This window comes from Aethalodelphis obliquidens, unplaced genomic scaffold (assembly GCF_003676395.1).
Source record: "Aethalodelphis obliquidens isolate GAN/ISIS:26980383/991018 unplaced genomic scaffold, ASM367639v1 scaffold75, whole genome shotgun sequence".
Classification (NCBI taxonomy): Eukaryota; Metazoa; Chordata; class Mammalia; order Artiodactyla; family Delphinidae; genus Aethalodelphis; species Aethalodelphis obliquidens.
In genome coordinates, this window is record NW_020838019.1 from 1,395,664 (window position 1) to 1,418,878 (window position 23,215).

Consider the following 23,215-nt stretch of genomic DNA (forward strand, 5'->3'; position numbering starts at 1 on the left):
AACAAAGAAGAGAAGGGGACATCTCTCCCAGCAGCCTCAGGAGCAGTGGATTAAATCACCACAATCAACTTGATGTACCCTGCATCTGTGGAATACCTGAATAGACAATGAATCATACCAAATTGAGGAGGTGGACGTTGAGAGCAATATATAATATTTTATCCCCTTTTCCTCTTTTTGTGAGTGTGTATGTTTATGCTTCTGTGTGAGATTTTGTCTCTATAGCTTTGCTTTCACCATTTGTCCTAGGATTCTGTCTGTCTGGTTTTTTTTTTTTTTTTAACATAAAAAAATTTTCTTAACAACTTTCTTTTTATTTTAATTATTTTATTTTATCTTACTTTCTTTTATCCTCTTTCTTTCTTTCTATTTTTTCTCCTTAAATTCGGAGCTGTTTCTAGGACAGGCTGTTGGTGCCCCAGCCAGGTGTCAGGGCTGTGCCACTGAGGTGGGAGAGCCAACTTCAGGACACTGGTCCACAAGAGACCTCCGAGTGCCACATAATATCAAACAGTGAAAATCTCCCAGAGATCTCCATCTCAACACCAAGACCCAGCTTCACTCAATGACCAACAAGCTACAGTGCTGGGCACCCTATGCCAAACAAATAGCAAGATAGGAACACAGCCCCACCCATTAGCACAGAGGCTGCCTAAAATCATAGTAAGGCCACAGACACCCCAAAACACACCACCAGATGTGCACCTGCCCACCAGAAAGACAATATCCAGCCTCATCCACCAGAACACAGGCACTAGTACCCTCCACCAGGAAACCTACACAACCCACTGAAACAACCTTAGCCACTGGGGACACACATCCAAAACAAACGGGAACTATGAACCTGCAGCCTGCAAAAAGGAGACACCAAACACAGTAAGAGAAGCAAAATGGAAAGACAGAGAAACACACAGCAAATGAAGGTAAAAACCCACCAGACCAAACAAATGAAGAGGAAATAGGCAGTTACCTGAAAAAGAATTCAGAATAATGATAGTAAAGATGATCCAAAATCTTGGAAAAAGAATAGAGAAAATGCAAGAAACATCTAACAAGGATCTAGAAGAACTAAAGAGGAAACAAGCAATGATGAACAACACAATAAATGAAACTAAAACTACTCTAGAAGGGATGAATAGCAGAATAACTGAGGCAGAAGAACGGATAAGTGACCTGGAAGATAAAATAGTGGAAATAACTACTGCAGAGCAGAATAAAGAAAAAAGAATGAAAAAAACTGAGGACAGTCTCAGAGACCTCTGGGATAACATTCAATGCACCAACATTCAAATTATAGGGGTTCCAGAAGAAGAAAAGAAAAATAAAGGGACTGAGAAAATATTTAAAGAGATTATAGTAAAAACCTCCCGAGTATGGTAAAGGAAATAGTTAATCAAGTCCAGGAAGCACAGAGAGCCCCATACAGGATAAATCAAAGGAGAAACATGCCAAGACACATACTAATCAAACTATCAAAAAGTAAATAAAAAGAAAACATATTAAAAGCAGCAAGGAAAAAACAACAAGTAACACACAAGGGAATCCCCATAAGGTTAATGGGTGATCTTTCAGCAGAAACTCTGCAAGCCAGAAGGGAGTGGCAGGACATATTTAAAGTGATGGAGGAGAAAAAGCTACAACCAAGATTACTCTATCCAGCAAGGATCTCATTCAGATTTGTTGGAGAAATTAAAACCTTTACAGACAAGCAAAAGCTAAGAGAATTCAGCACCACCAAACCAGCCTTACAACAAATGCTAAAGGAACTTCTCTAGGCAGGAAACACAAGAAAAGGAAAAGAACTTCAATAACAAACCCAAAACAGTTAAGAAAATAGTAATAGGAATATACATATCAATAACTACCTTAAATGTAAATTGATTACGTTCTCCAACCAAAATACATAGACTGGCTGAATGGATACAAAAACAAGACCTGTATATATGCTGTCTACAAAAGACCCACTTCAGACCTAGGGACACATGAGACTGAAAGTAGGAAGATGGAAAAAGATATTCCATGCAAATGGAAATCAAAAGGAAGCTGGAGTAACAATTCTCATTTTAGAAAAAATAGGCTTTAAAATAAAGGCTATTACAGCAGACAAAGAAGGAGACTATATAAAGGTCAAGGGATCAATCCAAGAAGGAGATATAACAATTGTAAATATTTATGCACCCAACATAGGAGCACCTCAATACATAAGGCAACTGCTAATAGGCATAAAAGGGGAAATCGACAGTAACACAATCATAGTAGGAGACTTTAACACCCCACTTTCACCAATGATGGACATATCATTCCAAAATGAAAATAAATAAGGAAACATAAGCTTTAAATGATACATTAAACAAGATGGACTTAACAGATATTTATAGGACATTACATCCAAAAACAACAGAATAAACTTTCTTCTCAAGTGCTCATGGAACATTCTCAGGATAGATCATATCTTGGGTCACAAATCAAGCCTTGGAAATTTAAAAAAAATTGAAATCGTATCAGGTATCATTTCCAACCACAATGCTATGAGACTACATATCAATTACAGGAAGAAATTTGTAAAAACTACAAACACATGGAGGCCAAACAATATGCTACTAACTAACCAAGAAATCACTGAAGAAATCCAAGGGGAAATCAAAAAGTACCTAGAAACAAATGGCAAGGAAAACACTATGACCCAAGACATATGGGATGCAGCAAAAGCAGTTCTAAGAGGGAAGTTTATAGACATACAATCCTACCTCAGAAAACAAGAAACATCTCAAATAAACAACCTAACCTTACACCTAAAGCAATTAGAGAAAGAACAAAAAAACCCCAAAGTTAGCAGAAAGAAAGAAGTCATAAACATCAGATCAGAAATAAAGGGAAAAAAATGAAGGAAACAATGGCAAAGATCAATAAAACTAAAAGCTGGTTCTTTGAGATGATAAACAAAATTCATAAACCATTAGCCAGACTCATCAAGAAAAAAGAGAGAAGCCTCAAATCAATAGAATTAGCAATGAAAAAGGAGAAGTAACAATTGACACTGCCAAAATGCAAAAAGGATCATGAGAGATTATTACAAGCAACTGTATGCCAACAAAATAGGCAACCTGGAAGTAATGGACAGATTCTTAGAAAAGCACACTGTTCCTAAACTGAACCAGGAAGAAGTAGAAAATATGAACAGACCAATCAAAAGCACTGAAATTGAAACTGTGATTAAAAATCTTCCAACAAACAAAAGCCCAGGACCAGATGGCTTCACAGGTGAATTCTATCAAACATTTGGACTAGAGCTAACACCTGTCCTTCTCAAACTCTTCCAAAATATAGCAGAGGAACACTGCCAAACTCATTCTACAAGGCCACCATCACCCTGATACCAAAACGAGACAAAGATGTCACAAAGAAAGAAAACTACAGGCCAGTGTCACTGATAAACATAGATGCAGAAATCCTTAACAAAATACTAGCAAACAGAATTTAACAGCACATTAAAAGGATCATACACCATGATCAAGTGGGGTTTATCCTAGGAACGGAGGGATTTTTCAATATACACAAGTCAATCAATGTGATAAACCTTTAACTAATTGAAGGAGAAAAACCGTATGATCATTTCAATAGATGCAGAAAAAGCTTTTGACAAAATTCAACACCTATTTATGATAAAATCCCTCCAGAAAGTAGGCATAGAGGGAACTTTCCTCAACATAATAAAGGCCATATATGACAAACCACAGCCAACATCGTTCTCAGTGGTGAAAAACTGAAACCATTTCCACTAAGATCAGGAACCAGACAGGGTTTCCTACCCTCACCACTATTATTCAACATAGTTTTGGAAGTTTTAGCCACAGCAGTCAGAGGAGAAAAAGAAATAAAAGGAATCCAAATCAGAAAAGAAGAAGTAAACCTGTCACTGTTTGCAGGTGACATGATAATATACATAGAGAATCCTATAGACTCTACCAAAAAACTACTAGAGCTAATCAATGAATTTGGTAACGCAGCAGGATACAAAATTCATGCCCAGCAATTTCCTGCATTCCTATACCGTAATGATAAATCTGAAAGAGAAATTAAGGAAACACTCCCATTTACCACTGCAACCAGAAGAATGAAATACCTAGGAATAAACCTACCTAAGGAGACAAAAGACCTGTATGCAGAAAACTGTAAGACACTTATGAAAGAAATTAAAGATGATACAGACAGATGGAGAGATATACCATGTTCTTGGATTCGAAGAATCAACATTGTGAAAATGACTCTACTACCCAAAGCAATCTACAGATTCAGTGCAATCCTTATCAAACTACCAATGGCATATTTCACTGAACTAGAACAAAAAATTTCACTATTTGTATGGAAACACAAAAGACCCCGAATAGCCAAACAAATCTTGAGAATGAAAAACGGAGCTGGAGGAGTCAGGCTCCCTGACTTCAGACTATACTACAAAGGTACAGTAATCAAGATAGTATGGTACTGGCACAAAATCAGGAATATAGATCAGTGGAACAGAAAGTAAGCCCAGAGATAAACCCGTGCACCTATGGTCGCCTTATCTTTGATAAAGGAGGCAAGAATACACAATGGAGTAAAGACAGCCTCTTCAATAAGTGGTGTTGGGAAAACTGGACAGCTACATATAAAAGAATGAAATTAGAACACTCCCTAACACCACACACAAAAATAAACTCAAAATGGATTGAAGACCTAAATGTAAGGCCAGACACTATCAAACTGTTAGAGGAAAACATAGGCAGAACACTCTGTGACATAAATCACAGTAAGATCCATTTTGACCCACCTCCTAGAGAAATGGAAATAAAACCAAAATTAAACAAATGGGACCGAATGAAACTTAAAAGCTTTTGCACAGCAAAGGAAATCATAAGACAAAAAGCCAACCCGCAGAATGGGAGAAAATATTTGCAAACGAAGCAACTGACAAAGGATTAATCTCCAAAATATACAAGCAGCTTATGCTGCTCAGTATCAAAAATAGAAACAACCTAATCCAAATAAGGGCAGAAATCCTAAATACACATTTCTCCGAGGAATATATACAGATTGCCAACAAACACATGAAAGGATGCTCAACATCACTAATCATTAGAGAAATGGAAATCAAAACTACAATGAGGTATCACCTCACACCGGTCGTAATGGCCATCATCAAAAAATCTACAAACAATAAATGCTGGAGAGGGTGTGGAGAGAAGGGAACCCTCTTGCACTGTTGGTGGGAATGTAAATTGATACAGCCAATATGGAGAACAGTATGGAGGTTCCTTAAAAAACTGAAAATAGAACTACTGTACCACCCAGCAATCCCGCTACTGGGCATATACCCTGAGAAAAACATAATTCAAAAAGAGACAGGTACCACAATGTTCACTGCTGCACTATTTACAATAACCAGGACATGGAAGCAACCTAAGTGTCCTTTGACAGATGAATGGATAAAGAAGATGTGGCACATATATACAATGGAATTCTACTCAGCCATAAAAAGAAACGAAATTTAGTTATTTATAGTGAGGTGGATGCACCTAGAATCTGTCATACAGAGTGAAGTAAGTCAGAAAGGGAAAAACAAATACCATATGCTAACACGTATATATGGAATCTAAAAAAAGGTTCTGAAGAACCTAGGGGCAGTACAGGAATAAAGACAGGTGTAGAGAATACATTTGTTTACTAGGTGAGGGGGAAGGGTAAGCTGGGATGAAGTCAGAAAGTGGCATGGGCATATATACACTATCAAATGTAAAATAGATAGCTAGTGGGAAGCAGCCCACAGCACAGGGTGATCAGCTTGGTGCTTTGTGTCCACCTAGAAGGGTGGGATAGGGAGGGTGGTAGGAGACGCAAGAGTGAGGAGATATAGGGATATATGTATATGTATAGCTGATTCACTTTGTTATACAGCAGAAATTAACACATCATTGTAAAGCAATTATACTCCAATAAAGATTTTTAAAAAAGAAAATATGGCAGAGTTAAGCTACACTTAGAGTAGACAGGAAACAATTTAAGCCATACTAGATGGTTTGAATAGTGTTCTGCTTGTATACATTTAGTACTGAAAGAATGCCTATTATAGTGTTCCAATTCTATAATTAAATGTATGTATTAGAATGTAGGTTAATTTGTGTTTTAATATCTTCATTATAACATGGGTATGCTAACCTAATATGCAACCTATGCTTCTTAGTGACAGAGTTGATTCTGCTTCTACGGGTCTTGAGTTTGCTTTGTCTCCCCACAGAGATTGCATGTTTTTTGGGAATGTTTGACAGTTGGCCATAATTAGACTTGGAGGTTGTTAGTGACATTAAGGTTAGTTCTGAATAGTCATGCTTCAGAAATAATTACTCATTTTGGTTATAAAGTTGTATTGAAGACCTGTTAGCATCACTCCTGTGTAGTTAAGGGTCATATTTTAGTTGACCTTTTCTCCCTCTTCCACCCTAAGTAATGCTCGTTTGTCTGGCTTGTTTAGAGAAAGTGGTAATCTTGGTTTCCTATGGCTTCTGCACATAGACACTAAACTATGTATACCAACCCCAGGATACTTTAATATCACATTTACAGCTCAAATTACATTCAGTTATGTTTCTGCTGTTTCTTAATTACTGATTTTTAAAATTACAGATTTAAAATCACTATGTGGGGCTTATCCATCCTTGCATTGATCAGGAGGATTCTGATTAACAGTTAAACAAAATTCCTTGATTTCTAAGTTTCTAACCAGTCCTAGGCTAAGTGCAAGAGGAGATTCAAAAATTTAAGGGTGGAGAAAGGAAGACAATAAGTAGTTAATATACAGTGTGCCAGTGCTATACTTAAAATATTTCATTTAAGTCTCACTACAATCCTGTGAGGTTAAATTTTCCCCAGCTTTACAGGTTAGAAGTCCTAGTTCAGAGAGAGCCCAAATCCACAGTGTTGTGAAGGACATAGCTGTGATTGCAGCCAAGGCCTATCTGTTTTCTCCACCCATGTTCTTTCCACAACCTCCTAGGTATTATGACAGTGTCTATCCAGGAGCTTCCTTACACTCTGGGGGATGAGGAGGAGGGATGATGGAGAGCAGGGAGACCTCTTTACTTGATTGAACCTTGGGATTAACATTATTCACTAGAGTAAAAGATGGCTTCTAAAAAATGTGATTGGATTCCATACAAGAAAGTTTTGTTAGTTATGATTTTATTGTATGTAGGTCTTCACAGAAGGCAGTTTACAGAAGGCAGGACAGCTTTGGAGCAAATCACCAAAGTCTGATGGTATAGTGTAGAAAATGGCAAAAACGTCTCTGCCCTGTTTTACTTAGCCAGTGATGTAGAGTTCAGTGCATTTTGATGAGAAGAAAATTAGCTAGCATTCATTGTCTACAAACTCTATACTGTCAGAAGTATTTCTACTTTTTTTCTGGTTGAGAATATTTTTATTCTTAGTGTTAGCTTACTTTGCTAATTCATAGTTAATTGTGATTTTTATCGATTAACATTCAAGACTTCCTCTGTTCAAGCTTACCCTATAAAGTGTTATCAGGGCAATTTATAATTAGTAGTATTAACATTCATATTAAATGCATTAGTGAACTCTGCCAAGACAAGAAATACAGACCAGGATTTATCAAAGTGCAAATGATAAAGGAAAATGGTTTGTTTCCATCTTTCTAAATGCTGAATAGCTTGAAAGTATTATTTCTGTAGGACTTGTGTTGAATAACATATGACACAGCAAAATGCCTCATGTCACATGCTTTTAATCACTGTAATAACAAGACATAATAAAATTAAGTATTTCTTGTAAAGATTGGGAATGGTGTATAGTGAAGTTCTTTTTCTCCTCCATGTAATTCAATTAATATTTAACTAAGATGCTATCATTTAAGTCTTACAAGTTTGGAATTGAAAATTTTTACTTGTAATATAAGTATGAAATAATGACTCTGGGTTTCTCTTCAGAAATCTTATGTGTTCAGATTAGTATTATCCTTTATAAAGTAACTCACTTGTAAGCTATATACATTTATTCTAGTGATCAAATCATTTTTAAATCGTATCCTTTTATGATTTCATTCAGATCCTCCTTTATGAGCAATAGAAGAAGAGAACAGAACAGATTAAAATAGAAGAATAGAACAAGTTGAATTACTACATGGTCACAGCTTAGGGTATTGATCAGTGAGTCTTACCTAACTTTATCTGCTCTGATGAATCACCTTATTCATTGCAGCTGATTCCGAGTAATTGTTGGCAAATTTTAGATATCAGAGGATATTAATTCCATTTGTTGGATAAATATTTATTGAGTGCTCACTGTTTTCCTGGCACTATTGGTACTGGGGTTATAACAGTGAATATAACAACTACTGTTGAGAAATTTAAATAACTGTGTCATTTCTGAATGCATTTTTTTTCATAAAGGGAGTTCCAGAAACTTTTTAGAAACACTAGAATTATTAGAATACAGCTCTGACCTCACAGAAACATACATTCATGCTATATTATGAGAAGGGACTCTACTAGACTATAAATAAGAAAGGAAAATGAAATAGCTAATTGAGTGATTGGTATTTATAAGGTCAACTCATGAAACATAAACCAGATTTAATATCCTTAAATAGATTTTATTGGCCATGCTCCTTCCTTAAAGGTCACTGGAAGAACTTAATACCTTTTTATTAAAAATAAAATGGGAACAGTTGAATGGCCTTTTCACATCTTATTTGGATTAGTTGAAGAGGCAAGTTTTACTTCATTTTTAAGAAGTTGTGCTATTTTATATTTGCCACTTCATATTTTACATTTAAAATACGTTTCTTACCCAACTTGCCATGGAGAAACATAGACTTAAGAAGTTGAGGGTTCAGATGAACTGTGATCATAAATTGGAGTTAAGTAAGGAAAAGTATACATATATGTATATATACATGTACATATAATTTTGGAGCAATCAATCTGTTTGAAGCAGAAAATGAAAACAGGGATTAAGGGCTCTTAACTCTTCTTAGCCAAGCATTTTTATGAGGTTTCATGGTATAGGACAAAGAGCACACATATAGTTTGTCTTTAGAGAACCCCGTGGTCAAATTTAGACTGCCATTTAATAACTTCTTTGTGCTTCAATTTAATGCCAACCTCCTTCCTTTGTCAGGAAGATGAAATGGGACAATGTATTTAAAGTATCTGGTACAATGCAAAGTAGTATGCATGCAAAATTTCCCTTTCTCATTTTAAGAATTTATACAGTAAAGAAAATCATGGTTTAAGTTTAGTTTTTTTGTTTTGGAAGGAGATGTTGGTGATCTTGAAGATGCTCAAAGTGCTGAGTCATGTATAGTGTATTTGAACCTTTTAACTATAAAAGTTATTGGGTATCCATTCTAAAGTTAGTAAGGTAAATTTTTCAACTTGTCTAATCATGAAAGTCTGAAGAGGTGGAACTAGATGATTAAATCAAGTTGGATGGGAGCAGCAGAAGTTTCCTGAAAACAAACTTTTTAGGAAAACTATTTTTGTCAGCTTCTCTCCATGTTTTCCCTTTTCTTACCAAACTTTCACTGCTATTTACTACGTACTAGATATGGTCCCTGTTGTAGATCGGCTTCCAGTGTAGTATAGCACATTAATCAACTAGTGAAAATAAAATGTATTGTCATAAGCAAGAACAGTACTTAAGGTAATTTACAGAGTGCTGTAAGAATGCAGAATATGGAACAATTAACTCTGCCTGTGGAATTGAAGAAGGCCTCCCCCTAATCATGTGGGTCACACAGTTCAATTAAATAAACATTTGGATTGTGAACCTCCTAGTACAAGCATTAGGGATACAAAGGTGAGAATGTATTAGAATAATTTGTCCCTTCTATAGTAGTATCCTAGTTTTTATCAGTGGAGGAGTAAAAGGGAATTTTAAGATGAAGAACTTATCATCCCAAGTTAATGATTTAATTTAAATTTCAAAGTTGCTTGAAAATACGTTGTATCATAATATAGATGATAAACATATAATTATTATACTCTGGGAAACCTTGATATCTTAACACCTCAGAAATTAATGTTTTAATAATTAACTGATAAACCGCAGATGTGGTTTGCATATATTTTGTATGTTCATATACAAGGCTATCTCTTTGCTTTTCCATGCCTTCCTGGTCTGTACCCTTCCTGCCCTCCTCACCTTCTCTATATGCAAGTATAAGGACTATCCAAACCTCATGAAACTGTGGGGCTTTTTGACCCTCTACAATGCAAGGGCTTCAGATTCTTCTTAGTTCCTGATCATTTTGTTGGAGAATATGTTAGCTCAGGGATTTTGGTTATTCAACTGCTTCTTCGTACATACTTTCTTATTAGTTTATTAGCCTCTGCACTTAACAGTTTTCAAAAACTTAGGCTTAAGAGACTAACGCTTTCAGAGATTTTCCTGACTGAAAAATCACAGTTCTTAATGTCCTATGTCTATAAAATTAGCTGTTTACCATTAGCTCAGGCAGAAGATTCTAAAGTTGCAGTCTTTAGAACTGGTGAATCTCACCCTGCTCCATTCCCAAAGTTAGAGAATCATGAATAAAACGCAGACAGAAGATACTCGTTGATTCTTTCCTTGGGCTAAGATTCTACTTTCACATTTTTTGTGTATTTCTCTGCTAGAACCCAAGACCTATAGAAAAATGAAAGGGTGCAGCATACTTTATGTTTTAACTTTGTGTCAATATGCATCATTGAGTGCTACGTACAGTACTTAAAAAAAAAAAATCAATATATGTTGCTCCAGGCAATTGCGAATTTTAGAGACATTAATGTAGCTGCACATGAAGCTGATTATTGTTTAAGCTGTTTGTAAATATCATATGTCCATGATGGGTTTGAAATCTTGCATATAAGTAGATCAAATGCTACATTATTAGATATTAGAGTTTTTATATAGCTTTTGAAAATTAAGTTGTATTATTTCAAGAGGAAATTGTCTATTTGAATCCCATAGTTTGAGATGGTCTCTTTATAATTTAGGACAAATGGATCTTTCTATTGAATATTTTGTAACCTAAAAAAAAAAAATTTTACCAATTTGATCTTTTTAAAATGAATGGAATTTACTACTTACTTTAAAAACCGTTTAGAAAACAAATTCCCAATGGATAAAATAGCTAAGTGGGAAACTTTATTTTTTTAACATTATAAAAAACTTAGAAGAAAATTGCAGTAACTATATGTATAACCTTGGGGTTATCAAAAACCATTTTATTTATTATTTTTAAATAAATTTATATATTTATTTGTGGCTGCTTTGGGTCTTTTTTGCTGCGCGTGGACTTTCTCTAGTTGCGGTGAGCAGGGGCCACTCTTCATTGTGGTACGTGGGCTTCTCATTGTGATGGCTTCTCTTGTTGTGGGCCCCAGACTGCACAGGCTTCAGTAGTTGTGGCATGTGGGCTCAGTAGTTGTGGCTTGTGGGCTCTAGAGCGCAGGCTCAGGAGTTGTGGCACACAGGGTTAGTTGCTCCGCGGCATGTGGGATCTTTCCGGACCAAGCCCCTATCAAAAACCTTTTTATGTGGCATTTATGTTCGTAAAATTGCTATGGCCAGTATGCTAGTCTAAAGCCAAGTTATTTGAAATCTCTTTATGTTTAGGGGAAGTAAGATAAAGATCTACACATTCAGATGTTAAGTACTCAAGAATGTGGCCCCTCTGGGGACTTCCTTGGTGGCGCAGTGGTTGAGAGTCCGCCTGCCGACGCAGGGGACAGGGGTTTGTGCCCCTGTCCGGGAAGATCCCACATATCGCGGAGTGGCTGGGCCCGTGAGCCATGGCTGCTGAGCCTGCGCGTCCGAAGCCTGTGCTCCACAACGGGAGAGGCCACAACAGTGAGAGGCCCGCGTACTGCAAAAAAAAATAATAGTAATAATTCAATACTACTTCTTTTCCTGACATTACTGAATGCAGAGTTGGGAAGATATGTATTGTAACATGCTATTACATAGTATTTCCAATGTACAGATATATAGGTATAAATAAACTCAAAAGTATATATAATAGTAGAATGTAGTAAAATAGGAAGTGATGAGGCTTGATTATTTATTACCATTGTTTTTAATAATTAGTTATAATTTAATTTGCAGTTATGGCTGTGTTTCACAACCAGTCCCAAAATTCCTGACAATTTCACAGTTGACTCTCTCCAGCCAGTTCTAACTGATTCTAGCACACTCCTGGTTATATCTGTGTATATCTGTGTTTTGCAGTATTGTTTGTGATGGTAAAAATAGGGAGCAAATTATATACCCACTGATGGGGGGCTAGTGGAATAAGTTGTAGTATAGCAAAAGAAAGAGCCATCACTTTTAGTGATTTCCCTGTGTGTTGTTAAATGAGAGGAGCTAAATGCAAGCACAGGTCTGTCATGATCCCATTTTTACAAAACGAGCAAGGGCAGACTCTTCTCTCATTCTTGCCTATATGTTTGATTATATAAACATGGAAAATGTGTGGTTATGAGTACAGAAGAGGGCAAGAGGATGAGGTAAGGAAAAAAAGGACTTACGTCCATGAGAAAAACAATATGTATGTTATGATCCTATATGTGGTAAATTTTATGTGTTTATGTGATATATACACACTAAAAAAACATACACATTAAAAAGTGTACGCATTAAAAAATATATACACAGTAAAACATGCCTGAAAAGAATGCACCAAAATGTTAATGTACCAAATGTACCAAAACGTACCAAAATGTTAATGATACCTTTTTTAGGGTGATAGAATGTTATCTTTTTTTTTAATCTGGAAAGAAATTAATTGAGGGAGAGAATTAAAATCCTATGGTCCTTTCTACGGATTTAAATTTATAATAAAATTATCCTGTGAAAGGGCATACTAGGGTCAGTGTGTCAATAAAATTTACCCTTTAGTGATATAATTTCTTCACCTAAACCTTCATGTGTATCACTTCAAAAAAAATCTTAGTATATAGTATCTTGTTTCATGAGACATGTGTATAAGTTTTAGAACTGTATTAGGAACTTCCCTGATGACGCAGAGGTTAAGAATCTGCCTGCCAATGCAGGGGACACGGGTTCGAGCTCTGGTCTGGGAAGGTCCCACATGCCACGGAACAACGAAGCCCCTGTGCCACAACTACTGAGCCTGCGCTCTATAGAGCACGCGAGCCACAACTATTGAGCCCGTTTGCCACAACTACTGAAGCCCACGTGCCTAGAGCCTGTGCTTTGCAACAGAAGAAGCCACCACAAAGAGAAGTGCGCGCTGCAACAAAGAGGAGTCCCCGCTCGCCACAACTAGAGAAAGCCCGCGCACATCAACAAAGACCAAATGCAGCCAAAAATAAAATAAATTAAAAATAAATTTAAAAAAATAACTATATTAAGTATGTGTGCATATATGTATATATATTTATGACTTAACATCTTCCTGGAGTTGAGTTGTTACCTTCATATTTAGATGGCAATTCATTATTTGAAATTGCTAGTAAGTTTAGAGATTGCAATGCAGGAGTTCCCTGTTCTCTGAGCCCCACAGGGGGATTAAATTTTCCTGTCCTTTGTCTTTTAAGGAACTCACCACTCTACCTTGTTATTCATATATATATATATATATATAAAAAATATAATTTTATTCAAAACCTTACCTTTCTTCCGAATCTGTAGGCCTTGGTAGCCTGCTAGATGTATGGTCCAGAGTCTTATGCATTCACTGTATATATTAACTGAATGAATAAATAATGATATTTATCTTAGTCCACCACCATGCATGGAAAAATGGTAAAGCTACTTTAGGGATCATCAAAGTCTTGATTAATAGTATTTTTGTATGTATTAAAGAGCTTTGAATCATGTACAGTAAGATGCCCAAATAATACACTTCTGATGTTTTGGTTTGCTGATCAGTTTCCCGCCTTGAATTTCCTCATGGGTCATCTATTTCATGCTTTTAACAGTTACTATTTAACTATCAGTGCTGTTTTGTGATTTCTTAAGAGCCTCTCCATAACACTCAGAAACCTTCTGGGTTTATAGTGCAAAATTCAGAAAGCTTATACATTTGTTAAGTTTATCTCTTTCTATAATACTGTTTATGTCTCACAGAGCAGCTCATTCTTTAGTCTTTGTTAGTAAATAGCACTTTCTTCCTTCATGATAAAGCTGTAATATTTCTCTTCAAGTAACAACTTCTGCTTCATCTTCTTTGTCACTGTTATCTGTTTGATGTAATGTGTTCTGAAATGAAGACGTAGACTGTATTTTTCTAATACAAAGTGAATTGTCAGGTAAGAAATCAGGTTGACATGTTTAAACTCATTTTACAAACTTGATAACTGATAAGTTTTATTTTACTTTGTGGTGTTTAGATATAGGCAAAATTCAAATGAGAAAAACATGGAAAGGAGAAATTTATATTTTAAAAATTCATTTCATTTTGAATTCTAAACATTATTAGAGTTTTCTGTTATTTTGCATCTTTGTCTTTGGGAACTTGTACTCCATTGTTGATTTCTTTCTCCTCCACGTTTGTATTGGTATTGATGCTTTTCAGATGTTTAATTCTTGTTTAAAATGTTTCCATTATTGCTTTTCCTTTCTAAGTAATTTAATTTTATGCAGTTACTTTAGAAGCAATATAGTGGTGATCACTGAAGTGTTGACATTTATCTAGCCAAGCTGTTCTTAATTTACCTTGGGCTTTCTTTGAAGATACAGGAAGGTGTAAGAAAACATAGATTCTCAGTGAATTAGCTGATTTTACTTTTACACTTTTCTGCTTTGTTTTGAACATCTTTTAGCTCTTGCTGAATGGGTATTTATTTTCTTGAAAAGTCTGGTTTCCCATTTATTTATTGTTGCTTCTAAGAAACTCCATGGGTGATTTTATTGAAAAACATTAGATGACAGAATCATTTTAGTCTTTTGGGGGAGGTAAGGGGCACCTTAAATGTAATAGTACTTTTAAAGGAAGTATTTTTTTCACTCTAAGAACCCTGATACAGTGTCATTAAAATAATCTTTCAAAATAAATTCACCTACTATTATAATGCAAGTAGATTTCAGTTTTGCATATTCTATTTCAATCTTTATCCATATGCACATGTATTATTTATCTAATTGTAATGAAAATGTATATGCAACATTTGGTGATTTTATTTTTCTCATATAAAGCAAAATCTTAGCTCTACGAATAGCGCTCTAAATAAAAACAAATCATTTCACCACAGAATAAATAAAAACAAGTCTAAATAAAATATAAGTAAAAGCAAATCATTCCACAATCATTCCACCCCAGCAAACATGTCCCCTTTAGTCTTTGTATATCCATATGCACAATTTAAAACGTGATGATTTGTACCTGATTTTATTTTATTAATTATGGCTGAATTTCACTGAGAGTGTATAGACCCCCCAGAGCTTATCACCTAACATGCAAGCATTCCTTCCCAGCTGCCAGGCTGCCCATATACTGCCAATATACTTAAACCTACCCAGAGCTAATTGAATGCAGAGAGGCAGAAGGCATGTGTGGACCCTTGCCTCCTTTGCAGTCCTGATGCTTTCCTCTCTGTGTTGGTAGTCCTCTCCATACTTCACTATGGGGGCCATTCTCGTTGGTGTCATTGTGAAGACTTTTTTAGAAAAATCTCTTCACTCAGAGCAAGTCAATTCATATTCCCTGTTTTCATCCATAAGTCATCTCTCTTTCTAACAGAAGATAATGGGACTATTGCCTGAATGTGTAGATCTTTACCTTACTTCCCCTAAACATTAAGAGATTTCAAATAACTTGGCTTTAAACTAGCATACTGGCCATAGCAATTTTACGAACATAAATGCTTTAATTTTCTTTAAAAACTGATTCTTAATGCCTTCCAACACGACCCCCCGCCCTGGTAAGTTATAGGTTCACTCTTGTGCTATGTTGTTAGACTATATGACGTGGCTTACCTGAGTCCCAGGGTGGATTAATTGTGACTTTGAGATGTTTATAATTTCTGAGTGCTTTTAACAAGAATGAGAGTCAGTACTTATTCTGATGGCTGAAGGGCCAGATGTCTTCCTTTCAGTCAGCAGTTGAGAAAGTGCACTAGTCAAGTGAACAATTTTCTGTATCCATTTTGTGGCAGATTATCATGATTAACATGAATTTTGTAGCTTTTGAGCAGTGTATTCTGCTAACACCTTGCTGTAGTTTTCATGGCTGAAAAGTAGAAATGGTTTCTGCTTATAGTCTAGATAATAAGGCAAGTATTATCTACCTAGGAGAAAGTGGAGGCTTCAGGCTTTCAGTATGAAAACTATCTGAATATTCATGAAGTGGCTGACTTTGGAACATGTACAGTATCTTTTTCCTTGAGGTTTCGGGGGTATGATTGTTTGACAGAAAACTGCCTGATAATGCATGAGGATAAGGAATACAGTTTGGATTTCAGGGCATGTAAGTAGATATATTGATATTTCTCAGAAGGAACTGAAATTATTGAGCTACTGGACTACCACAGGAGTATTAGTGATATTTGAGATGTTAGAACCAGTATACACGAGTTAGTTGGCTTGACTGCTGGGAGTGAGGAGGGGGATAGCTCATAACATTTAGAAATACTACAAGTGCTTTCTTCTTTTTCCTTTTCCCACCCCAAATTTGACAAGTAGTGAAATGTGATAGTTCACTATAAAAATGAAAATTAGATTGCTAAGTAGAGCTTCTTCATTTGTTTAGAAGTTTCTTTGTTTATCTGGATGAAAATGATTGAATTCGATGGGTTTTCATTTTTCTTTCAGGCTCAGTTTATGAACCTCTTAAAAGCATTAATCTTCCGAGACCTGATAATGAAACTCTGTGGGATAAATTGGATCACTATTACAGAATTGGTAAGCAAAACCTGAGGAAAACATGTCCTTAGGTAGCTATGCCTTAGTTATATTATATATATATTATATGGATGATGTTCTCTCATTTGGATGTTGGGGTAGTTTCAGTGCTTAGACAGCTACATATTCCAATTGCATATGATATGGGGACTATGGAAGGAATCTGACAAGTCATATCTGTCCCCTGAATCATTTTGAAACTGTCACCAGTGTCCTCTGTGTCCTTTTAGCCTTCCTAAATATTACCAGATTTGAGAACTAGAGGCTGTCTCTTGAATAATTCTTACACAAAGATTTTTTTTTTTGCTTATTTACCTATACATGGTTCCTGTGTAGTCCTGAACCTTTTATATCCATTTCTAATTCATTGAGATTCAAAAGGTAATCTCAGGTTACTGTTACTGATATCAGGTCCCTGCTTTTTTGGTTGCTGTTTTGTTTTTGTCAGGATCAACCTGACAAATTTTGTTACTTAATGTGAGCAAGCAACTTTGAGATATGTATGTATTTAGGGGGCTCCTCTTTGTTCATCAGACCGTAAGTTGGAAATGCCTATTAATTTTTTTTGTCAGTTTGCTTCTTGTGCCATTTATGTGGCCTAGTATGTCAAATATAAAATTGGATTTATTTATCTCACTAAGGAGAAGGATTTTTTTGTGTCAGCATCGTGTAAAACCTTATTTCAACTTATTTTGGTCAAGATTCTGGTATATATTCTTATGTTGCCTACTTATTATTTTTGTAGCCATAACTAGCTAAAGAGATTAAACTGCCTTTTAAAAGAAATGTCAGATTTTTACTTTGGACTATGAGGACCGGTTTTTTACTCTGTGAAAAATAATAAATACCCTGGTATTCTGAAAGAAATGATAATGTCAGTTTAGTCTGAAAAAAGAAAAAGAAATTTAAGTCTTTAATCTCTGTGATGGACCAGAGTACTTTAGACCTTTGAAAAACTGTCCTAAAGTAGTTGACATATGCCAATCTAGATTAGAGTAACTTAATTTATTTGGGGGAAAAACATTACTCATCCATTTATAGTTAGACAGGAATAAAATAGCTTTTAGGAAATGTAATTTTAGTGTGTTTATTTTTCTATTTTAGGACTGTTTTATATAAGGTAGTAGAGTTTGCTTTCTGTATCTGCAGATGCAGAACCTGCAGATAAGGAGGGCCTACTGTATTAGCCATTTTAGATAAGGGACTTGAGTGTCTGAGGATTTTCGCATGCATGGTGGGTCCTGGAACCATCCCTGTGCATACTGACGGACAACTGGAAAACGCTGATTTCAGACTTCTTTGACTTAAGTTGAATGTTCACAAAATAATTATTTGCTTGCTGTTTTCATGTCATATAAAGATGGGATTCAGTTTTAAAATGTTAAACATATCACTAATATAGTATGTAAAATGAATACATTGCTCTTCAGGTACGAATTAGTCATCAGTGAAAAACAGGATTCTGGCCTGTTTAGGGTTGAGTTAGCTTTGGATTTAGCAAATGTATACAACTCTTTGTTGTATATTTGCTTTATTTTCCCTATTGAACTTATTTTTGAAAATATACTTAGTTTTTTGGTTAATCTTTTTTTTTTTCTGTATCTGATGTTGCCTTATAACACTTACTGACATAAAGAAGGATGTGCTAAAGGCTTTTTAAATGCCAGTTAGCTGAGTTCTTTCCTCAAAAGTGGAAAGACCCCTTCATGCAGGGTGGATCCCTACTTAGGCTTCAGTTACTTACCTGGAGTTGTTTCTACATCTTCAAAAGTTTTATACTACAGCTAAGTTTAGAAACAACAAAATTGTAGGATGAGGAAACCAAGGAAGTTTAAGACCTTCAGCTCAAGGGAAATGGATGGCTTTACAATTCGTTCTTTTTCTTGTTTTCAATTTCAGTCAAGTCAACATTGCTGCTGTATCAAAGTCCAACCACAGGTCTCTTTCCCACAAAAACATGTGGTGATGATCAGAAGGCCAAGATCCATGACAGTCTATACTGCGCTGCTGGGGCCTGGGCTTTGGCTCTTGCATACAGGTAAGCTGGTGTGTCTTTTACTAGTAACTCCAAGTCTAGGTAATAGGGTTTTGTAGCCCCAAGACAAATTGGGCAGCTGGCTCTGCTGCTGAGTCACTGTGTTACCTGCAACTGCTCACATCTCCTTTTAGGACTCTAAACCTTTCAGTTTTCCTAAGGATTTACATGAGACAAGTTCTAACATTTTATGAGTTTGTGACCAAAATTTCTCATCTCTAGGTTTGTAAATCATCATTAGTCTTTGACAGAATGAATTGCCCATTCTCGTTGAGTTGATTGGTTTCAATCACAGAGGAAATTGATGATGATTGAATTTTACAGATGATAAAACTAGGGCCTAGAGTAGTTTAACAGATTTGTTCAAAATTGCACAACTAGTTAATGACAGAGCCAGGGCCAGGACTCTTCTCCTTCCCTCTCCCAGTTTAGTGTTTTTCTTACTATACTTCTTTGGGGTATCACTTAATAATCTGGTTGTCAGTCAAATAATTATTTCATAAAGTAAAAGAAAAATAAATCTTTTCACAATACAAAAGTTCTCCTTACTTCATTTATTTCATTATATATGGAAAGCATCTGTTGTGGGTCCTGACACATAGTCAATAGTGATACACTTTAACCGTTACAAAAATGAGGTTTCTGCATATTAATTTTCTGAAGGTGATACATGCATGTACTTCTTTTTTTTGTTGTTTGTTTTTTTTTTTAACATCTTTATTGGGGTATAATTGCTTTACAATGGTGTGTTAGTTTCTGCTTTATAACAAAGTGAATCAGTTATACATATACATATGTTCCCATATCTCTTCCCTCTTGCGTCTCCCTCCTCCCACCCTCCCTATCCCACCCCTCCAGGCTGTCACAAAGCACCGAGCCAATATCCCTGTGCCATGCGGCTGCTTCCCACTAGCTATCTATCTTACTACGTTTGTTAGTGTGTATATGTCCATGACTCTCTCTCGCCCCGTCACTGTTCACCCTTCCCCCTCCCCATAACCTCAAGTCCGTTCTCTAGGAGGTCTGCGTCTTTATTCCTGCCTTACCCCTAGGTTCTTCATGACATTTTTTTTTCTTAAATTCCATATATATATGTTAGCATACGGTATTTGTCTTTTTCTTTCTGACTTACTTCACTGTGTATGACAGACTCTAGGTCTATCCACCTCATTACAAATAGCTCAATTTCATTTCTTTTTATGGCTGAGTAATATTCCATTGTATATATGTGCCACATCTTCTTTATCCATTCATCCGATGTTGGGCACTTAGGTTGTTTCCATCTCCGGGCTATTGTAAATAGAGCTTTTGGGAGGTCTGAGGTCTTCTGCCAGCGTTCAGTAGGTGTTCTGTAGGAGTTGTTCCACGTGTAGATGTATTTCTGGTGTATCTGTGGGGAGGAAGGTGATCTCCGTGTCTTACTCTTCCGCCATCTTCCTGCTCTCTCCACATGCATGTACTTCTGATTTGAAAACTGTATCTTTCACATGAACATGATTTCTCTGTCTTAAATCATTGATGTGTTGCACTTGTAAAGAAAATCAAATAGTGAGATAATATAAAGGCAGTCACCTTCAGCACTTCTTTGCTAATGTCACTACCAGCGTTTTTTACCATATTCTATGTAAGCACAATGTAGCTTCATTAAATGTCTAGCAACTACTAGTCTTAGGACCAGTAGCACCTTAATCAAGTAGTCAAGCCAGTAATGGGACAGACTGACTTTAGGTGCCTCCTGATGTGGCACATTACCCATATTGACTTCTTACCAAAATGTGTAAATGGCTCTATCTGTAAATAAACAATCAGACAAAGCCAGATTGTGACTACTTGTAGGACAACTTGCCTGAGCTCTTAAAAAATGTAATAATCATAGAAGATTAGAAAATAGGTGTGAAGATGGCTAGATTATGAGAACTACATGCAATGCGTGAACCTTGATTGAATCACGCATTAAAAAAAGTGTAAAGTATATTTGGGGGATAGTTGGATTCTATTTGATATACACTATATATTAGACATTATAGTATCAATTCATTGGGTATGATAATGATATTATGGTTATGTAGGAGAATGTCCTTGTTTTTAGGAGATACTTCTGAAATATGTGTGGGTAATGATATTCAAATACTGCAGAAAATAAATTAGAGAATGCAAGCTAATTTTAGCAACTGGTGAATCCAGGTGAAGAGTAATTGTAGCATTCTTTTAGCTTTTCTATAGATTTGAAATTTTTGTAAATAAAATGTTGGGGGAAAATTGCTTAAAAAAAAACAAGAGTACCGGCCTTTTCCCAGGAGGCTTCAAACATCTGATAGAGAATTTAAAATCTTTTCTTTGCTGGGGACACTATCTATGTACTAACTCCCTGGATAATTTATCTTCTTACATAGTTAAAGTAGCAGATTTTTTGTTTTACTAGCAAGCAAAATGTGTTCTATTTGGATAAATGCAAGGGTACTTACCACAAAATTACTATGAAGCCCTTTTTACTTTCACAATATTATGTTGTGATAGTTTGTTTAGAGAATCCCCATGTTGTAAAATTAGTAGAATTTTGTTTCCAGTTCTACTTTTAAATGCTAATGAAATCATATAGATTATATTAGGTAGAATTCCTCAAAAATTAAGCTATCAGTATTTTCTCTTCATGAATTTATATCAATCTCTTATTGGTAATGAATGCATAATATAAAGTTATTAATTTTTGAAAATGGAAGTAATTTGAGTTTTCTAATTGTATTAGTTTTCAATCAGTCTTGTCAAAAATCTCTTGAAACCTCACTTCTGTTTGAATTTGTGTGTGTGTGCATGTGTACTGAGGACTTGAAAGGATTATTTTATGCACATTTATATTTCATATACATTAGGAGTATAATTTGATGTTATTTAATTAAATAATTGGATAAAGTCAAGAGACAATGAAGTAACTTATTTGCAAAAATACACTTTGAAATAGTTTTCCTTAAATGTAATATTACAGTTTCACTTTGTAATTTTGTTTTATTTTAGAGGAGAGAAGAAATACTAACTAAAATGTTTGACTTTTTAAAATGTCATTTACATATAAAGTTGTAGTCCTGAATATGTCATTGTTTAAAATTATATTATACTATATCTATATTATACTATGTATAATTATATTACATTACATTATATTACATTATAATTATATGTGAATATAATTATAATTAATATAAATAAAATTTTATATAATTATAACCATTATAATTATTTTATTTTATAAATAATTATATTGATTTACATGGTTTAGGTTAAAACTGTTCCTGAACCTAGTCAATTATACAAAATCTGTTAAAAGAAAGTTGAACCTAAACTTTATGCCATACTAAAAAGTATCATGTAGGGTTTTCGCATTTTTTGTTCTTTCTAATATAACTTCTAGAAAAAAACATGACTTTAAATTAGGGTTTAAATATGGAATTTAGTTTACTTTTTATATTTGAGAAGAGTAAGTAATTTTTTTAAAAAGAGTATTGACTTGAAGAAGTACTTTCAGACTGTTTAAATATGCATATATTAGAAATACAAAAACTCAAGGCAGACAGGATACCTTGTAGTACTGTCTAAGGGAGAGAGAGGATGCCTTCATGCAAGAAGTTAGCCAGTTCCCTCCCTTGTCAGATTTATTGCTATTTTAGGAACTGAATATAACAGGTGACCCTAGCTTAGTGCTAGTAAACAGTCAAGTCACGTGACCAAACAGTATTCTTATTTTTTTTTCCTTGAAGTTTGGCTGTGTGGAAATAATGCACCAATGATAGGATTCAAGTGTTTAGTTTCTTCACTAGTTATATATTTATAAGTATGGAATTCTGGTTCAGATATAAACTCAAGACTTCATATTGTAGAAATACCTGATCAACATCTCCACATAGCTTGTGATCAATATATTGACTAAAGTTAAATATAAAGTTATTTATCTGTTTTTTAAAATTAAAAGTATTATTGAGATCATATTAAAACTTGAATGTGCATCCACAGAGCTGGCTAAAGAGAGTAGACTATTGCCAGTTCCTCGTAGAAAATAGAGGAATTATTTTGGATCACTAGGTTCATTTTAACTCTTAGGAAAGGCAATAGATATATACTAATTGCCTAAATGTTTTTACTCAAATGCAACTGTTCTTTTATTTTCTAAGTCAGAAGAGAAATATTCTTCTGGTTACCACTATTATTTGCAGAACAAAGGAGAAGCTCGAAAGCTTCATTGAAATAGGATTCCTTATTGCGGCTAAATTATTCTGGAATATTTTAGTC

General features: G+C 35.1%; 1 protein-coding gene across 4 annotated transcripts in view; it reads left to right on the forward strand.

Annotated features, from left to right (window-relative positions):
• PHKB (phosphorylase kinase regulatory subunit beta) overlaps nucleotides 1-23,215 on the forward strand; it is a 193,773-nt gene that overhangs the window by 6,781 nt on the left and 163,777 nt on the right. For 3 of the 4 annotated variants that reach the window (XM_027092140.1, XM_027092138.1, XM_027092141.1), the window contains 2 exons: nucleotides 16,810-16,899; nucleotides 18,799-18,937. In XM_027092140.1, coding sequence (XP_026947941.1) covers nucleotides 16,810-16,899; nucleotides 18,799-18,937 — 229 coding nt within the window. Of the gene's footprint in view, nucleotides 1-16,809; nucleotides 16,900-18,048; nucleotides 18,134-18,798; nucleotides 18,938-23,215 lie in introns of those variants that run through there. The other variant, XM_027092139.1, reaches the window with a different exon arrangement.